The 20,057-nt window shown below is 43.4% G+C and overlaps 1 protein-coding gene across 1 annotated transcript in view; it reads right to left on the reverse strand.

Annotated features, from left to right (window-relative positions):
• The window catches only part of Arhgap31 (Rho GTPase activating protein 31), a 111,601-nt gene that overhangs the window by 30,796 nt on the left and 60,748 nt on the right, over positions 1–20,057 (reverse strand). The window contains exons 2-3 of the mRNA XM_021185031.2: positions 8,556–8,658; positions 5,405–5,549 (exon numbers count right to left, since the gene is read on the reverse strand). Of these exons, the coding sequence (XP_021040690.1) occupies positions 5,405–5,549; positions 8,556–8,658 (248 nt within the window). The remainder of the gene's footprint in view (positions 1–5,404; positions 5,550–8,555; positions 8,659–20,057) is intronic.

A 20,057-nucleotide genomic window follows, 5' to 3' on the forward strand; every position in this document is an offset into this window, starting at 1 on the left:
CTCTCTCTCTCTCTCTCTCTCTCTCTCTCTCTCTCTCTCTGGTGTTTGGTTTTTTAAGACAGGGTTTCTCTGTGTAGCTTTGGCTGCCCTAGAACTTGCTCTATAGACCAGGTTGGCCTCGAACTCATGGAGATCTACCTGCTTCTGCCTCTGAAAATAAAGTTGTGAGACCCCACTGCCTGGCCTTAAGTAGCTTTTAATTCAACAAAGGAGATTGATACTTAAAGAAGGGACTTCAAGGGGGCCGTGGAGACAATTCAGAAGATTCCCTGGACTCCATGTGAAAGCTGGAAACGGACCACTTGCTTATAAGCCTGCCACTGTGGAATGGAGACAGGTGGAGACTGTGTCTCCCTGGAGCATGCCTGGTCCAAAGCTCAGTGAGAGATTGCCTCGAGGGAATAAAGAGAGAGCGCACTTGAGAGATACCCAAGACCCTTCTGTGTTTGCATACACAGGGGAATGTAACCCCGGTGTTCCGGAAATGATCTTAAAGCTAATGCAATAATTAAACCACCAATTCCCTGGCAACTGCAAGCTAGTAACTTTCATTTCAGTTTAATCATTTTAACTGGATCAATGAGAAGAAAATTTGAATTTTTCCTAAAATCAATGTTTCCTTTTTTTCTCTGCAGAACAAGGTACATTGAAGAATTACTTCTAAAGATACCAGCTTCTGTGTCCTGGAGCATGGAAATGCTGCCTTATTTGAGAAAAAAAGGGGGGTGGTCTTTGAAGCTGTGATTAACTTCGGAATCCTAAATTTTCCAGGTCATTCCCAAATGCACTTTATGGCTGTCTTTACAAGCCAGACACAGAGGCAGACACAGTCAGAAGAGAGCTGAGCTCCACATGACCCTGTTGGAGCTGGGAGAGTCAAGGAATACCCTTCTCTCTGGGGCTTCTCTGAAAGCACCTAAAGGTTTTTTGGTGTTTTTTGTTTGTTTGTTTTTAATGTTTTATTTTATATTATTTTATGTGCACGGGTATTTTGCCTGCATGTGTCTGTGCCACAGTGCCCATAGAGACCAGAAGAGGGCATCAGAGCCCCTGGAACTAGGGGTAAGCTGTGGCCACCCTGTGAGTGTTAGGAATTGAACTCAGGCCCTTGGGGAGGGCAGACGATGGCTCTTAACCTCAGAGCCATCTCTCCAGCTCTAAACTAGTTTTGTCAGGGTATTTTGTCATAGCAACAGGAAATGAAACCAGGGCAGACAGTTTGTGGTAATCTGTTACAGCCATAACGGAAACTAATAACTTGAAAATTGAAAAAAGAAATTCCGTTTATTCTACAACTTAGAATGGATCTGTATCAATCTACTTACCCACATCTCCCCAGGCCTCCCAGCCCTCAACACGAGCACCTGCATGCCTTCCTATGCACCCACTCAGACTGCTTTCTTCCCATTTAATTGTATACTGTGCCAGTAACTATTGTTCAAAAATATGTCTCTTTTTTTTTTCTGGCCACACAGTTTTAAAGCAATAGATTTATCATTTATTTATCTTTGATGGTAGAGATACAGCTATTCTTCAAAATTTGGATGTTGTGTATAATCCCATAGTGAATCTAGTTGTACATCACTCTAAGACTGAGTCCCAGAGTTACTAGATTAAAGAACATAATGTTATTAGAACCTTGGTCATAATGGGATACCCACCTAATTTATATTTCCAGTAGATTATAAAGAGTGGGTCTTCTCACAGGCTTGCTAGCATGAACTATAACATTGAAACTTATTTATTTATTTTTAAAGATTTATTTATTGTTATATGTAAGTACACTGTAGCTGTCTTCAGACACACCAGAAGAGGGCGTCAGATCTCATTACGGATGGTTGTGAGACACCATGTGGTTGCTGGGATTTGAACTCAGGACCTTCGGAAGAGCAGTCAGTGCTCCTAACCACTGAGCCATCTCTCCAGCCCTGAAATTTATTTTTCAGTGACTGAGAAGCATTTGGTAATGCTCATCTGGTAATGCACATACTGACTTTGCAGAGAACTCAGGTTTGGTTCCAAGTAGACACAGCAACCCATAGCCACCTGTAGCGTCAGGTCCGGGGATCTAATGACCTCTTCTGGCCTCTTAGGCATCTATGTATATATGATGCCCACACACTCATGCAGGCTCACACTCATACACATAAATTGAAACAAATCTTTAAAAACGTAACATGCAAATATATCTTTCTAGTAGTTTTTATATAATTTTGTTCCTCTGAATTGTCTAAGTCTTGCGCTCATTCATTCAACGCAGCGTTAGGTGGTTTTCTTTTTATTGACAAGCAGTAGTTCTCTGTAATTACAGAATAGCGATCTCTTTGTCATTTTCTTAAGAATGGTGTGTTTGTAACAGACAGTTTCATGTAGCCCTGCCTGGCCTTCCACTTCGCAGTTACAGCTGGCCTGGATTCTCCTTCCTTTGCCTTCGTCTCCCAGTGCTGAGATTACAGGAGCATACCTTATGTACTGCTTGAGAATGAATACATATTCACATACACACATTATATATAACATATTTAATATATTATATATAGTAATATATATTAAATATGTGTGTGTATATATATGTATGTATGCATATGTATATTTTACTTCCTGTGTATGGGACTTTTGCTAGCATGTATGTCTGCATATCACATGGATGCCTGGTGCTTGAGGTCAGAAAAGTATGTTGAATCCCCTGGAACTGGAGATGTGGGTCCCCTGGAAGAGAAGCCAGTGTTCCTAACTCTGAAGCTACCTCTCCAGCCCAAGGGGAATATTTGTTTGTCAAATCTGTCTTTTGTTACTTATTCCCTAGGCTTTTATGGTGAGGGCATCCTTCAACCTGTCAATGGAAAGAAGACAATTTGGTTTTTCCTGTCTTTAGCCGACTCTCAATACTGCTTCTGGGCCTCGTCCTTCAGTGTGTCTCTTGTCATTAGCCCATGACTTCAGAACCCATGCTGTATTTGAGTGGTGTGGGAGCTATGAACAGGCTTTTAATCTTTATCTCCGCCTGTGAGCAGTACTCACCTGCCTGTGACTGACATTAACACCTGCTTCATTCATACGGTACTAAATGAGCTCCTACTGATCTCGTTTGTTTTTGGTTTTTTTGTTTTGTTTTGTTTTGTTTTTTTTGAGGTATGGTTTCTCTATGTAGCCCTGACTGTCCCAGAACTTGGCTCTGTAGACCAGGCTGACCCCGAATTCACAGAGATCCACCTGCGTCTCCCTTCCAAGTGCTGGTGTGTGACACCGTTGCCCAGCTTGTGAGATCCTATTTGAGTTTATGACAGAGAAGTCGCCCAATTACAAGGCAGCTGTTATCATTGTTAATATTATTATTCCATTAATATTTGAATCCTCTTGTTCATCCAACGAGTTGGTATTTGACTTCAGCTATGCAGGTGAGTTAAACAAAATGTCAGAATGTAACAGAGCTATTTTCCTATGTCTAAAGTTTGCTCAGACCATCACATTCACTACTGCAGGCAAAGACACTACACTAAGGGACAAAGTCTGCAACAGAATCAACATCTGTAGGCCCTGCTTTTGTAGTCAAAACAAAACACCCCCATTTTACTTTTTAGTGTCAATAAACTGTCTGAATTCATGTCATTTCCTTCAATCACGTTGACAAATATTGTCTTCCAGCTTTTCCCCTCTACTTTCCCTATTTTTTCCCATCCCTGTGAGGGCACCACAAGGATAGGAGTAGGCTGAGGTAGGAGGTGTTCTGACCCAAGGCTGTTGCTGACAGAATTAGGAAGGAACCATTTCTGAGGCTTTTTGTCAAGAATTGCTCTAGCTACCCACAAGTTCACATCAGCAGCCACAGGTTGGTACAGTCGCCAGTGTTTATGATTAAGGTTTCTGTGTGCTTTGGGTTCTCTTTCACTAAAATTCAATGTAGTCTGTGGGCAAGGTTATGACAATTATTACACAAAAGAGCTAATACATCAAAACAAATACTATTCTTGAATATCCTTCCTTTTTTTTTTTTTTTCCGAGATAGGGTTTCTCTGTATAGCCCTGGCTGTCCTGGAACTCACTTTGTAGACCAGGCTGGCCTTGAATTCAGAAATCTGCCTGCTTCTGCCTCCCGAGTGCTGCCTTTTAAGCCTTTAAAAAATTAATTTTTTCTTAAAAAGTTATCTGTGGTGTGTGTCTCTTCTAGATTCCAATTCTCCCAAGACTTTCTTTTCTTTCTTTTTTAAAAAAGATTTATTTATTTTATGTATATAAATATACTGGAGTTGTCTTCAGACACACTAGAAGAGGGCATCAGATTCCTTTACAGATGGTTGTGAGCCACCATGTGGTTGCTAGGAATTGAACTCATGTGGTCCTATTTTACTTTTTTTATCTATTAATTTTTTAATTAACATGCTTGGTATTAGCTTTCACTATAACACTTTCAAACAAGATCCGCTCTTGCCTGACTCTTCCCTACTTTCCCTCTGCTTCAGTCCCTCTGTCCCTTCCATCCACCAAAGCCTCTTTCTACATTCAGGTCACATGTGTTCTGTTGCCCTCCCCCACTTCCTGCACACTCCTTTCCTCCTGTCTGGGCACACACACACACACACACACACACACACACACACACACACACGCATCACGAGCTTAGATCTGAACTTGAGAGAGAGCCTGGCTGCAGGCTTTGTTCCTCTGCGCCTGGCTACCTTGTCAAGCCTGGCATTAACATTTGCTTTAGCCACGTGTTTTGCCCCATCCTTTCTGCTCACCCACGGGTGCCTCATTTGGTAGCCATACAGCAAGCACAGTGCAGCTATTTCACTCTTGCATCAGCAGCCTATTGGTTATCCCATCCTCTCTTCCCCTGGCCCAGGTGCTTTGCTGTTTTTTTCCCTCTCTCTCTTTGTAGCTTTCTGATAAAGTCTTTTGATGTTTGCGATGGGGTGGGTGGGGTGGGGAACTCTATCTCCCTTTTCTGCCTACCAGTCTGTTCCCCAAGCCCCCAGGCAAACAAAAAAAAAACACTCTTTTTAAAAAAAAAAAAAAAAAAAAAAAAAAAGAACCATCACGATGTATATCAAGCACCAGAGGCCTGAGATTCCTGCCCTGCCTCTGCTGTGTGACCTTGGGCCAGCCACTTTACTTCTTTGGTTCTCAGTTTTCTCCCTGAACAATGAGGCACATTCAGTTGGATAAGCATAGAAATAATTTAACCCAGCTCTCAAAACAAACAGCATCATTCTGAGAATTCAAGGAAGGAGCAGTTAGCAAACAGCCCAACCACTCTCCTTCCCTTGCCATCTTACATCCACCACCATGCTAAGATAATGCCAACCAGCTGGCGAGTTGTGTTATTGTTATTTCAGTGTTGAAACTGCCCTTGGCCGGTCCGTGCATCCCACCCGCTAACCACAATAGAAACCCAAACACTCACCGTGAATTTCTCATAGAGCTCGTAGGTCAGGAGGGGGTTGGGCAACTCCCGGAAGTAGAGCTTGCACAGGGAGCCCACACAGTGGATGTCTTGAAGGTACACTTCCCTTGTCAGATCTGGGCATTGATCTGAGCCAAACTCTTGCCTGGAACAACAGAGACAGAGACATAACAACCCCAGGGACCATGGGCTCCGTGTCAGCAGTTGCTTGGAGGCACAGGAGTCAAAAGAGCCTCCAGTGCCATTGTGCCTGGGGTCCTGCCTGACCTCCACTCCACTCCGGGCACCAGGAGGCCATTGGAGAGTCATGGCTTTTGGAGGCTGATGCTTGCTTGGAAGTTGTTTGTGATTTGACATCAGAAAACTCATTTGTGACCAGAAGTCCCCACAGCTCCATATATGTGTCTTGGTGGGGGTCAGGGGGATATAAAATGTCTACTGAGGTTTCAGTTTTTCAAAAGCATTACTCAAAATGTAACTCCCCACTCTTTTTTTTTTTAGCGGCTAGACTCAAAACTGGGAAGTGGGGTGAGGCAGAGGGTGGGGACAGTGTCAGGTCTTATCCCACATTTCCACAGTCATGTCTCCAATTCCCTTCAACCGAATACTCAAACCCAAGATTTGAAGACCTAACTCAACCATCTCTCTGTCGCTTGGCGGAACTGTTTTTCTAGGTGGCTTAGTGGTGACTCTTAGGTGTCACTCCAGCATGTGAATGTCTTAAGCGGTCAGTCCCCAGTGGGATTCCAGGAACACCAAGACCATTTGGGTCTAGATTAGGCCTCTGTGCCATTTTCTTTCGTTCCTTTTACTTTGTCTTCTTTCCCTTTGATCCACGTTGTTTGAAACAGGGTCTCACTGTATAATATAGGCCAGGTTGGTCTTGAACTGACGTCATTACTTCTTCAGTCTCCTGAGTGCTGGGCTCATGGGCCTGAACCACCAGCTCCAGTTTAGGTTTGACGTCAAATCAGAAAACATTTCCTTACATGGGTGCACTGCCTCACACTGTATATACTTGTAAGCTACAAATATGGCTTTTAAGTGGTTTTAATATAGAAGTTAAGCTCCCGAGTATACTCCTCAGTTAGGCAGGGATAAACCCCACAAGAGTCCGAGAACCAACATTTTTCAAAGCAGCCCATTGCCCCCCTGTACTCTGTTCCATCTTTCAAAGAAGAGTGGGAAACTCTCTAATACTGTAAGTACCTAAAGGTACTTGGGGTCAGAGAAGAGAGGGGTCCTGTGAATCTGTGGACACACGTGCATGTGTTTGTTTCTCTGAGATCGGGAGAGAAGAATCTACAATTTATTCGTTTATTTTGCCCAGATTTTCCCTGGTCAAGGCTAAGGCACTCTGTAAATGAAAAAGACTCCCCCTACCTAAGCATCTTTCTGGATGCCAGCTACGGTGTCGTGGACTTCAGACCTAAGAGTCACCCTCAGTGTGGAACACTTGGTTTGCAAACTTGCGGCCCAGTGCTGATCCCCAGCAAGAAAAAAAAATGTTGTCAGTAAAATTCTAAGGGATCCTCATGCCATGTATGGTGGTGGACACCTGAGATCCTAGGACCTGGGAGACTGAGGAAGGAGTTGTGAGTTCAAAGCTGGTCAGGTAGACTGAGACCCTGTCTTAAAAAAGCAAACACCGAAGCATCTGGGTGTGGTAGAGCACAACTTTAGTCCTTAGCTCTTGTGAACCAGGAGCAGATGGATCTCAGTGAATTTAAGGTCAGTCTGGCTTACAGAGTGAGCTGCAGGACAGCTAAGGCTACACAGAGAAGAAACCTTGTTTTGATTTAAAAAAATTATACTTGTAATAAACTATTTTTTAACATTCATAAAAATGTTTTATTATTCATTACAGTTTAATTAATTACAAGTGAGATTTGGAGAGGATGGACCAAAGAGAAGATAGAAAAAAAATGTTGAATTATACAATATATCATCCACATCATATATCCCAAGTACGTACTGACTTTACAGGAAGAGTGTTCTACAGAATAGGGAGGCTTACCCTAAGTTTCAGGCTAGCCTGGTCTATAGAGTAAAACCATGTCTCAAAACTTTTTTTTTAAATGTATATTCTTGTTATTTTAGAATTTATATTTGTAATTGGCAAACATGGTAAATATATATTTAAAACCACTAAATGTTCTTTTGGTATTATGATAAACAAAATACATAAGCCTATTGCCTTAATCACAGAAAAAAATATATATACTTCAATATATTTCATATATTGTGTATATACTTTATACGGTATCTTTTTTTATTTAAAGTTTGTCTTTTTGTTTGTTTGGTTTTGGTTTTTCAAGAGAGGGTTTTTATGTGTAACAGCCCTGGCTGTCCTGGAACTTGCTCTGTAGACTAGGTTGGCCTCAAACTCACATGGATCCACCTGCCTCTGCCTCCCAAGTGCTGCGATTAAAGGCGTGCAACACCATGCTCTGCTGGTTCTTGTCTTTTTAATGAAATAGGAATTTCTTAAAATGTTTAGGATAAATCTGTGGTATTATACATTACCCACATGTCATTTATTCTAAAAAATTACTAGGGCGTGGGGGAGTTGGAGGCCACACTTGCCACTGATTCTATATGAAGGTTAAAGGACAACTTTGTGGTGTCCGTTCTCTCCTTCTACTTATGTAGGCTCCAGGATTAGAACTCAGATTATTGGGTTTGCCCAACAAGCATCTTTACTGGAGGAGCCATGTCATTGGCTTCCAGTAACTTAAAAACATCAGCATCAATAAGAGAAATGTACAGCTATGCAGACTTCAACCATCTGAAATATCAAGAGTGTTTCCAAAGAAAACCTCCCAAGGGCCTCGGAATTCTGAACACCGTGCAAGGGACCCTAATCTAGCTGGGTTTTAGAAAAGCATGTTCCCTAACTTGTAATTTAGGCCACTTGAGGTAAATCCAATCCATCAACAAAGCATCAACCCTGCCCAAGACAAAGACAAAGCCGTTTTCACAGGACAGAGTTGCACCAGGCCGGGAGCCTGCCGATTAGGGTTAGACCTGCAGGCAGCTGCACTTCAAAGAGGCCATCCGAGAGTTTCCGGTACTCCCCAAAACTGCCAGCAGAGACAGACAGAATGAATGAAGGTTCACTTGAGGATTCTGGGCTCTTATTTTAGCTTACCTCAGCCGCTGGATGTTGGAGGTGACACCGGAGAGGCGATAGATTCCATCCACAATGCCGTGAGTCTCTATGAATTCAGCACAGCTCTTCAGCACATATGGAACTATGTACAAGAAGAGAAAAACAGCCAAGCATCAGATGTAAATCTGTCCTGTAAAGATACCCCTTGACTATCCAGGCCAGTTCAAGTGTAAGGGACTTAGAAGAGTCACAAGGGTGAGCAATTGCTTATAAGTGGTAGGCAACGCTCCTTAGAGACTTAATAATGTTTTAACTACTTTTTTTAAAGAGTTAAATAAAACTTAATACATTTTATTTATTAATTTACTTTAATAATAAATAACATATTTATTATTAAATAAAATTTACAAAATTTAAATAAAATAAACTTTAAAAATTAATTTTAAATACTTGGAAAAAAAAGTATGTTTGAGGTGTGGTAGGTGTAGTGGTGCCCATTTGTATTCTGAACACTGGGGAATTCAGGGTCAACCTCAGTCACAGAGTAAGTTTGAGGATAGCCTGGGCTATGAGACCCTGTTACAAATGAACATACAAACAAACAAAAAAATAACACCCTACCCCCCAATAATCTTCATGTTATTAACAGTTAACAATTCACAGAAATAGTATTTGTTCGTAAGAGATACATACTCTCCTTTGAAAGGTGAGACCCCCACCCCCAAACCTTGCTTCTAGTCACTGTTTAAATGAGGTTCTAACATGGCCTTTTACATGGCTCACCCTCCCAGGGTTCAGAGCTCTGGAGGTAGAGAATGGCTGTGTTTTTGTTCTCTCCTGGGTTGACCTCATTGTCAGAGTGACAGTGACACATGTCCTTTAGATGCCCAGAGGGAGGGAACATCAAGTCATTTGCTACTTGAGTCCCTTGACCAGTCTTCCTGAGGTCCTCTTGTGGCAGTGCAGTGAATACTGACTGACTGTGGAACAGACCAACCTTCAGACTAAAGTCATTCGTGGGTCCTGGTCACCTAGGGATGACACTGGTCCTCCACAAACTAAGGATTGGTCAGTGCTGTGCCAGACTCCCAGCACATACCAGTCCTTCCTTGGATTGGACTAATGCCAATTCATTTATGCTTATTACACACAGCTTGCTCCTGAATGCAAGTCCATACTGGGCTGACTCTTGTTTTGAGATAGAGGTGTGATATATAGCCACATTAGCTTTGAAGTCACCAAGTTTCCTATGTACTGGGGTTAGGCAAATACCACTGCATTTGGCTTAGACTGAACCTTTGTCTGGGTAGATATTAGATGTTCAATTCCAGCATTCTACCTAGACACGGAGTATTTGACTTCAACAATCTCATTATTGTTACTGGGTGCTGGAGGATCTTATCCAGGGCTGCCTGGATGCAAGGCAAGAACTCTATCCCAAAGCTACAATCCCACACTATCTAATTCCCCATGACAATGCATTCAAAGCATCTTCTTTTTCCTTCAGCTTTGAAATAATTGTAAGTTAGGCATTTAATCAAATTCATCATACTTAAAAATATCCTGCCATTCCCTCAAAAGCTAACACATACCAGGAGCCTCTCCCTTCAACAACATATCCTTATTTTGCCCATGGCTTATCCTGCAAGACGGGAACTGGGGAGAACCTTCCAGTTAACCCAGGTACAGAGGTCAGGGAGTGGATTTTGCATTGGAAATATCAGAGGCCAGAGACCACAGAGGTGGATCCACTTCCTATGCATGAATAGAGGGTGGGGGTGGGGTCCGTGCAGGCCAGGCTCCGAGGTCCTCCTCCCATCTCTGACCAGAAAAGCTACATTTGGATGTGTTTTATTACAGAGGAACTTTGCTAAGTTGGTGTGTCTTACTCTAAAGAGTGTAACAGAAAGAGTACTAGCACACACACACACACACACACACACACACACACACACACAATTTCTGTGGTACAAACAACAGTGGACACTTCCTACACCACCAAAAAGCTCTTTTGTAACTTGTCACGTGGGATGGATGGCTGAGAGTGAAGATTTAGATGCCAAACTACCTTTCTGGCCTGGGATTAAAATATATATGAAGACAGTGGTGATATTAATCTCAGGCTAGGACTGAAATTATCCTTGGAAACATTTAGCCCAGATCCTGGATATCAGAAGTATTCTGCAATGACAGCTGTTATTTCTGTGTTCGTGGCGATGAAGGAACATGAATTTATAACTTTTTTTTTTTGGCCTGATAACAGAGCTTAGCTCTTCCATCCAAATGAGTTGTCAAAACTCATCTCCACTCTTTGGAACTGCTGTTGTTTCTCTTTGAGAGTGATTCTGCTTTTGTGAGGTCTCCATGTTTTTAGGTGACTCCGTGAGGCACAAAAGCATTGAATATTTTAGAGTTGGGGAAATATCCGGGAAGTCCTTGTTTATAGCTCTGCATGAGAAGGAAGAATTATTATAACTCCTCACTGAATGAGAGAATATCCCTAGTCCCAAACTTGTCCTACATCTTCTGGATTCTCATCTTGGACCAAGTGGGAAGGTGCAGGTCTCTCTTTCAGCAACAGACAGGAGTCAGTCCATTTCCCACTTAGAGCAGCCAAATGTGTCAATTAGCCACCAAAACGGAAAAGCCACTGGGTAGCTTAGAGCATGTGAAATACAGATGTATGCACACATCAAGAGGATCTTGTCAACATGAATACTCCATGTCAGTAGGAAGGTGGGTGAGGGTGGCAGCAAGGAATTACCATTGATACACGCATTCACATGAGAGCACACATGTCAAAAAACTTCAGTAAAAGTTTAGTCCAAGTCTCAGGAGTCCTTGGGTTGTTCTTTCCAGAGTCTAGCTACATCAAGGACAGTTTAGGGTTCTGATTCTGATCACGGTAGGATCCTGATAGGCCCAAGCCCAGTGGCTACAGATAAACAGAAAGTCTCCCTTGTCAACACAGGCATGGGACGAGTGACTCTGGAGGTTGCAGTCACAAGAGTTTGGTCTCTCTGTTGCCCAAAGAACTTTGAGTTCTCCCACCCAGGTTCACACAATTGCTGGCTATGGTGATCTGATATTATCATTTCTTTGAGCTGTTTCATGGACACTTTTCTCCAACTCCCTTTTTCTGGTTTGCTTTTGTTTTCCCTGGATGAGCAGTCATGAAAGTTAACTTCCAATCAGCACAAAGCTTTTCTTCAGATGGCTTCTGACAGAAGAGAAAACCTTTCACACGTCCAAGGGTCCCTCATCTCCTTGCATCTAACCAGGCACAAGCAAAACACACTTGCTTCTTGATGAACCATTTGGTGAGCCTCCGAGGGTTGAGAGCAGAAAAGGCCAGAGTCAAAGCTTTTCATGTCCCTCCAGAAGTTGTGACTCTGTGAACAGCCTCGGTTTCCTGGTACCTAGGGTCTTGGGTAGATCCAAGCAAGCACAGCTCTGTTTGGTCACCATGGGGTTGTCAAAGCTACATTCTTTCAGAGCACATTACATTGCCTTTGTCTTTTAGAGGGACAGGTATACCCTTCCCTGTTCTTATCTCTTATTCCTCTTTGGGTCCTTATTCCTGACCTTCATGTGAAGGGTGGTGAAGAAGTGTGTTGTTGGAGTCAAGAGGTTAGCGTGGAGGGTGGGGAGATGGCTTAGCAATCACTTAGAGCTTACTGCTTTTCCAAAGATCCCGAGTTTGGTTCCCAGAACCCAAACTGAACGTCTCACAACCACCTGTGACTCCAGCTCTTGGGGATCTGACATCATCTTTTGACCTCTGTGGGCACCCTCACAAACACAGCATGTGGACATTCATGCATGCATGCATGCACGTACGTATGCACACACCCACATACTGCTTGCTCCCACCTATACCAGACCCAGCCACTTTTGAAGTGCACAATTAAGTTTTGGAAGTACGTATACAACTTTAGGAACAGTCACACTATCAGTTGTAGAACCTTTCATTTCCCACTCTCCTCAAAAACCCAATATTGATTCTTAGTTACTGCCCATACTCCCCCTCTGGAGCCCCTGGCTAGCTTTCCATTCCCATGGGGTTCTCTGTTTCAGAATTCCTACAAACATGGAATCTTAACTATGTGTGGTCCCCTGATGGGCTTCCTTTACTTAGCAAAATCCTCGCCGGATCCATTTACACTGCAGCATTCGTTGACACGTTGTTCCTTTCCATGGCTGAATATTATTCTAAACAAATTCTTCATTTTGCTTATCCATTGACCAGTTGGTGGAAAATTCAGCTGTTTCCACTCTTTGGCTTATTATGAACAAAGAAGATTCCTCCGTGTGTGTGTGTGTGTGTGTGTGTGTGTGTGTGTGTGTGCGTGCATTGGTCTGGACAGAAAGATTTTTTATTCTTTTGGCTATAGATCCAGGAGTGGGAGGGTGACTCTATATTCCCCTCTTGGGGCACTGCCAAACTGTTCTTCAAAACAGCTTTCACTAGACAATCCAGGGGAGTTCGGGTCACTCCACGCCCTTGTCAACACTTGTTACTGCCTATCTTTTCTTAAGGTTATCCTCCTGGGATGCTTTGGTATTTACTGTGGTTTTGATTTGCATTCTGCCAATGGCCAGGGATGCTTAGCATCTCTTCCTGGGCTGACTGGCCACTTGTGTATTTTCTCTGGAGACTGCCTTTCAGCTCAACTTTTAGTGGAATTGCTTGTCTTTTTTGTGCTGTCATTATAGTTCTTGAAATATTCAGGATGCGAGACCCTCATCACGTCTGGTTTTGGCAAATTCTTTCTTCTAAGCAGTGGGCTGTCTTTATACCTATTTTTTTAAATTTAAAATTTTAGAAATTACAATATAATTACATCATTGTTTGCTTCCCCTTCTTCCTTCCAGACCCTCCCTTAAACCCCACCTTACTCCTTCACAAATTCATGGCCTCTTTTCATTACATATCATTACATGCACGTATATTTTTATATGCATATATATTCCTAAATATAACCGATCAGTGTGTATAATGTTATTCATACATATGCTTTCAGGACTGATCTTTTGGTATTGGACAGCCAATTGGTGTGTTCTTCCCTGGAGAAGGCTATTTCTGCCACTCTCAGCATTCCTTAGTTGCCCGAAGCTGTCTAGGTAGCCACCGAAGTCTTGTGGTCTTCCCTTCATCTACTTTGGTCTATTGGTGTTGTCTATGTTCTAGGCAATACATATATGGGTATAGCTTCTAACACTGCAGGGAGATACAATATCACTGCAAACTTTCTGATGCTCTGTTTCACACAGGCTTTCTGCCCTCTCCCAAGCCCTGAATGTTCTCCAAGTCTTAGGTGCAGAAATGTTCTGTAGCTGTATCTATTGGGACTGGGCTCTACAGCTTTGCATTGTGATGGGCTATGGGTTTCTACAGCGATTTCTGTCTGCTGCAAAGAGAAATTCTTAGAAAATCTTAGGGTTTTATTGCTGTGAAGAAACATCATGACTATGTCCACTCTTCCACTGGTGTTGGCTTACAGTTTCAGGGAATTTTTCATTATCATTATGGCAGGAAGCATGGCAGTGTGCAGGCAGACATGGTACTAGAGGAGTCAAGAGTTCTACATCTTGATCCACAGGCAGCAGAAGGAGACTGTGTCCCACATGGGACATAGCTTGAGCATATATGTGACCTCAAACCCCCTACCCCCCATGATACACTTCCTCCAGCAAGGCCACACCTCCTATTAGTGCCACTCCCTATAGCCAAGCATTCACACACATGAGTCAGTGGAGGCCATACCTATTCAAACCACCACAGAAGGTGAAGACTATGCTTCTCTGTGCATAAAGGGACAAACGTTTAGATTGTAGTTAGGGATGTTGCTGGTTTAGTAGAGTCGTGGCTGCAGGTTCTCCTCCAAGATCCATGATTTCATGAACATCGAGTAACTTAATTTTTAAAAATTTATTTATCTTATTTTAAAATTAATGTCTTTCCAGGCATGGAGGTGCATGCCTTTAATCCTAAAACTGAGAAGGCTGAGGCAGGCAGACCTCTGCTGGACCATGGCCAACCTGGTGTACGTAAAGAATTCTAGGACAGCCAGGGCTACATAGTATGACCCTGTCTCAAAACCAACCAACCAAACCAAACCAAACAACCAAAAAAAAAAACCCTAAAGTAAAATAAATAAAATTGTCTTAAGCTGGCACACAAAGACACAGATTTAGTTACATAAAATTTAAAAACTCAATTTGTCACTGGCAATTCTTCCACATATTTCTTGTATTCTTTGAGGCAGAGAAGTCTTAAAATTTGGATGAGGCCCAATTATCTGGCTTTTGTTTGTTGTTGTTGTCTGTATTTTTGATACTGGGAAGAAAATGTATCCCTGACTTGTGTTGTCTATATGCTCTCGTTCTCCATTGTCAGGCATACAGAAGACATCGGTGTCAATGCAAACTGTTTCCTGTCATAGACCAGGACACACAGGTGCAGAGGGACATTGTGCTTTGGGATCTCAGCCACGTTTCCACTCAAGGCTTTTCTGCGAGCTGCCTTAGGACTTGCTTTTAGAAGCCATCCCCATCTAGCTCATAAAGAACTAGAATATGTAGACTGGGTGTGGAGGCTTATGCTTCTGGTCTCAGTACTCAGGAGGCTGAGGCAGGGGGGTTGCTATGAATCTGAGGCTAGCCTGGGCTACATGGTGAGATCCAGGCCAGGTTCTAGCTTCTTTGGAAGTGATGCACTCTATCCTTTCCCACCCGCTGGTTCAGAGGGCACACCCCTGCCTTGGCTTGGGCCCTCCTCTCTTTGGGGGAACTCCTTCACCTGCCTTACTTGGCTCCAATGCCTCTTCTGGACAGAGCTTCCTGCCTGGATTTACCTTTCCAGTGCCTTCTGTCTTCATGGCACTCTGTAGAGCTACCCAAGCTCAGCCTAGCTACACATTGTATTTATTCATACAACTCTATCATACACACATGCACATATACATAACTGTTCAGTTCTCGAGTTGGCAGAGATTTGTTAGTAAGTTTTATGACAAACTATGAATGTCACACCTTAGGGAAGCAGCTTTGTCACAAGTGGCTAGTGGCAGAACAGATTGCAGGGGAATTTGAAACTATCAAAATGACAAATTCACATACTCTTTGGCTCAGTGATTCCTCTTCTAAGAATCTATCCTACAGATACTCTTATATATATAATAAATAAAATATTTACAAAGTTACTCACTATGACAGCTTTGTTTAATAGTATAAGATTATTGAGAAAAAAACATCACTAAGCCTGGGATGGGCCACACATTTCATCCCAGCAGGCAGATCCCTGTGAGTTCAAAGACAGCCTGGTCTACAGAGCTAGTTCCAGGTTAGCCAGGGCGACACAACCCATAAGACATAACCCAGAAGCCAACCAACCAACCGACCAACCAACCAAGCAAGATAAATAAAAATGAAAACTAAAAAAAAAAGTAAGAAAAAGAAAAAATGCTAACATAATAGAACATTCAGACTGTAGAATATTATATAATTATTAAAAAGAATAGCAAAACTTTCATGTACTGATAGAGAGTGGTTTTCAAGATATATCATTAAACAAAAATAAGAAGATGGAGTTTTATTAGATGAACAAGGTATTCTAACATCTGTTTACTTTAAAGAATAAGAGAGAAGATACCCCATTTGTTTGTCCACGAATTAGCACATATGGAAGGATGTATAAGAAAGTTGTAAATTCTGTCACCAACAGGAAAAGGAACTGGGGAAATATATTCCTTCAGCATACATTGCCTTTCAATGTTTTCATAAATACAATTAAAAAGTCTACCGAGAGCCTGCTTTGCCCAACAGTAGGTGCCAGATACTGTCTGTCTCTTTGCTGTCTCCATTTCTAACTGTACTCCCCTGAGATTCGGGACCCTCAGAGGAGACGCTTTCCACACCAGCCACTGCTTGGGTGGCTTCCGTCTGGTTTCTACATGCAGAGCCAGCCCAACAAACAGATAAAGTTCATCTCTGTTTTGAAACACGAGAGTTGGTTCTAGAGAGCTAGGCAAGTTGGCCCGCCTTGCAAAGCCTCTCAGGGCTGAGCTAGGCTCCAACTCCAGCTCTGCCTGATGCCACAGGCCGTGCATTTTCTATGACATCACTGCAGTGCAATGAAGAACAGAGAAAGCCCCAGGCCTACCACAAGGCCTACCACGCTCTCTCTTCGGGACGGGGCCTGTTAGCTTTGCTTGCCTAAGAAGGACAGAAGAGTGGTCCCTTACCCTTGGTTGCCAAAGTGACAAAGAGTTCATGACAACAGGCCTGCCAAGGTGTTAAACATTCTACTTAGTGACCACTTAAAATGTCTTTGAAAAAGTTACAAAAGAATCTAAGTGGCTTTTAAAAAATGAAAAATACTTCTCGAGTTGGGTGTGGTGGTACGCCCCTGTAATTCACGCTGGAGGCAGGAGGATTGGGAGGTCAGGGACAGACTGGAATACGAGAAACAGTAGGCTCTACCACCAACAAAACCCCAAACCAACCAACTAACCAGCCAAAGAAGGAACCTACCTTGTTTCCTATATTAAATGGCAAAGAGGAAGACACGCTGGAGTGTTACCAGTGACTGCCTGTAGACAGTAGAGGCTGACTCTCGTTTCCCTCAGTTCTCTGAAGGAATAGTGCTTTCTAAAACCAGGGTTTTGAAGAGCAGGTTGAATTAAAAGAAACTGGAGGGGTTCCTGAGACCAGCAGCGTCACGTTGGCAGCCGACCTTCCTTCCCAGTGATCCCATGAGGAAATTGCCCTCATTAAACTGAAGTGTTTGCCTAACTTGCCGGCAGGGCCTCCAGGAATCAGCTCTGCTCTGCCCAGGCTTCCAGGGAAGACTCAAGTCAGGAGCCTCTCTCTTCCTAGAGCTCAGGGACCAGGTGGCTCAGTGGTCTCTCCTCATTTCCACCCAACTCCCAGATGCTGCACGGTCTGTGATACGGTGACTCTAACGCTTGTTTTTTCATCTGTCGCTGCCCACTACCCATAACCAGCATACGGAGGCATTTTCACCCTATTACACAAACGAGGACCCTAGAGCTCAGAGGTATTGAGCAACATGACCAACAGGAAAACATCCAGAGAAACACAGTAAGGGCCCTAGGCAGCCACAAAAAAAAAAATTGCAGCTTTTTTTTTTCTTCTTTTAAACAAACACTGCACATGGTGGTGGGGCACAGCCAGAGATTTCAGGGTTTGATCAAGTACAAAAAATAAATGTACATTTAAGGAACTCCAGCTGCATGAGAGGGAGCATGTTAGAGAGTGCTGAGCCTAGATCTTCACCCTTAGAGCTTACAGTGTTATGAGACATTGGATAAATAAAGGCTGGGGGTGGGGTGGGGGTGGAGTGGGAGACTCATCAAAGTCCTGCAGTGGAATTCTGACCCTGGAACATGAGTGATCTGAAGTGACGGGATGTACACCACGTGTCTGAAGAGTGCTTCTTGGTCAAGGGTCGGGCACATAATAAACACTTGGTGCATGGCAGTCAGAGAACGCTATAAACACGATAGAAATGGAGAAATAATGTGGTGAATCCCAGGAATGCTGCCTAGACCAGTCTGGTGGAAGGCAGGTTAATAGGGGAGTGTTTTAAAAACGATGGCCAGGGAAGATTGCATCTTGATCTCTACATCCAGGTAAGTCTTGCTAAACACCCCCTCCATGATGGTATTCCTCTTTGCAGACATGCCCTGTGGCTTCTCTAGAGTCAGTTCCAATCCAGGCAGCGCCCAGGTTAGATCTGCAGCTGCCTTTCGGGGCAGACAGGACTGCACAGGGCACCTCTGGGTTTATGTATTGGGGTGGGTGTATAGTGCTGAGTACAGTATGGACTGTGTTGTGGGTACTGGCAGCACCCCACTTAGGGCATTGGGCTGGCCTAGTTCACCCTGCACACAGAAGTCTCATCTGAGGATTTCTGTTTGTCTGTCTGTTGCCACCGGAGGCTGCTAGACTGTGTGTAATTTGAAAATACTCCCTCCGACCCATTATCTGTCTGAGAATAACACTTCACTCTCAAAGGATATATATATATATATATATATATTGTTGTTGTTGTTGTTGTTGTTTTTGGTTTTTCGATACAGGGTTTCTCTGTATAGCCCTGGTTGTCCTGGAACTCACACTGTAGACCAGACTGGCCCCAAACTCAGAAATCTGCCTGCCTCTGCCTCCCGAGTGTTGGAATTAAAGGTGTGAACCACCACTCCCAGCTCACTCTCAAAGGATATTTAAGGAATCTATAAGGCTGACTGCCCTTCTAACAGGCCAGGAGTAGCTCATAGGATGGAGATCTGTCAACCTCAAGCACATTTTCAAGCCCAATTTGTGAGCAATAATAGATAACTTAAAAATGCACAAAACTCCAGCATCACTGCTTATAGGGCTTGTTGACAAAGAAGAGCACTGTTATCCAGATAATGCTGGCAGAAGACTTAGCCTGGCAGTGGAGACCAAGGCCACATTTGCATGTGTGGTCTCATGTAGAGGACAGGGGTTGACTTGGGGATGTTCTCAAATCATTTCTCTAAATTCTCTATTTTTTAAAGGTAGAGTCTAGCACTGAACTTGGACCTGGAACTTGCTGTTTCAGCCATACTGGCTTGATGGCAATATCTCTTGATATGCACGGGTTTAGCCCCTCAGTGCTGGGTTACAGACATTTGCCACTGAGTCTGATTTTCACACAGGTTCTGTAGATCAGTGCTTGCTTGGAAGCACTCAGGCACCAAGCCCTCTCTCAGGCTATTATTCTTATTTTCTAAGTGGGAAGACTATGGTAGACCAAAGAGCTAGAGGTAGCTCTTGGAATCTTCCTTCCTTCCTTCCTTCCTTCCTTCCTTCCTTCCTTCCTTCCTTCCTTCCTTCCTTCCTTCCTTCCTTTCTTTCTTAAAAAGATTTATTTGTTTATTATATGTGAGTATACTGTAGCTGACTTCAGACACCCCAGGAGAGGGCATCAGATCTCATTATGGATGGTTGTGAGCCACCATGTGGTTACTGGGATTTGAGCTCAGGACCTTCAGAAGAGCAGACAGTGCTCTTAACCGTTGAGCCATGTCTCCAGCCCTTCTTGGACTTTTCAATAGAGTTTAAAAAGCATAACTCCCATTTGAGGTAGGCCCAGACACAGGGTAAGGATGAGCAGAACAGAAAAAGAACAACACAGGGAGGGTTTCCCATCTCAGCACAGAGTCAAGAGGGCGAGGGCTTAGATGAGGGATTAAAATGCCTGGCTCTTCCTGCTCAACAGCAATCAGATTTAGACCTTTGAGGAGAGCAAGTTATTCCTTTGCATTGTGCTGGGAAACTCTCACGGCTGCCCCATGAGCCAGCAGAGCTCCCAGGCCATAAGTGACTCCCAGCTTCAGACTTTCATCCCAGCGGAGAGCTACTTCTGGATGGAATGAGGGCCAATGTTCTTTTCTGAATCAATACCTCAAGATCCACCAGCTTCCTGAACGAAGCTAGAAGAAGCTGGGTCAGAACCTAAGAGCCGAGTCCACCTGCAGATGTTTGGGT

The sequence above is a fragment of the Mus caroli genome, chromosome 16 (genome assembly GCF_900094665.2).
Source record: "Mus caroli chromosome 16, CAROLI_EIJ_v1.1, whole genome shotgun sequence".
NCBI classification, from domain to species: Eukaryota; Metazoa; Chordata; class Mammalia; order Rodentia; family Muridae; genus Mus; species Mus caroli.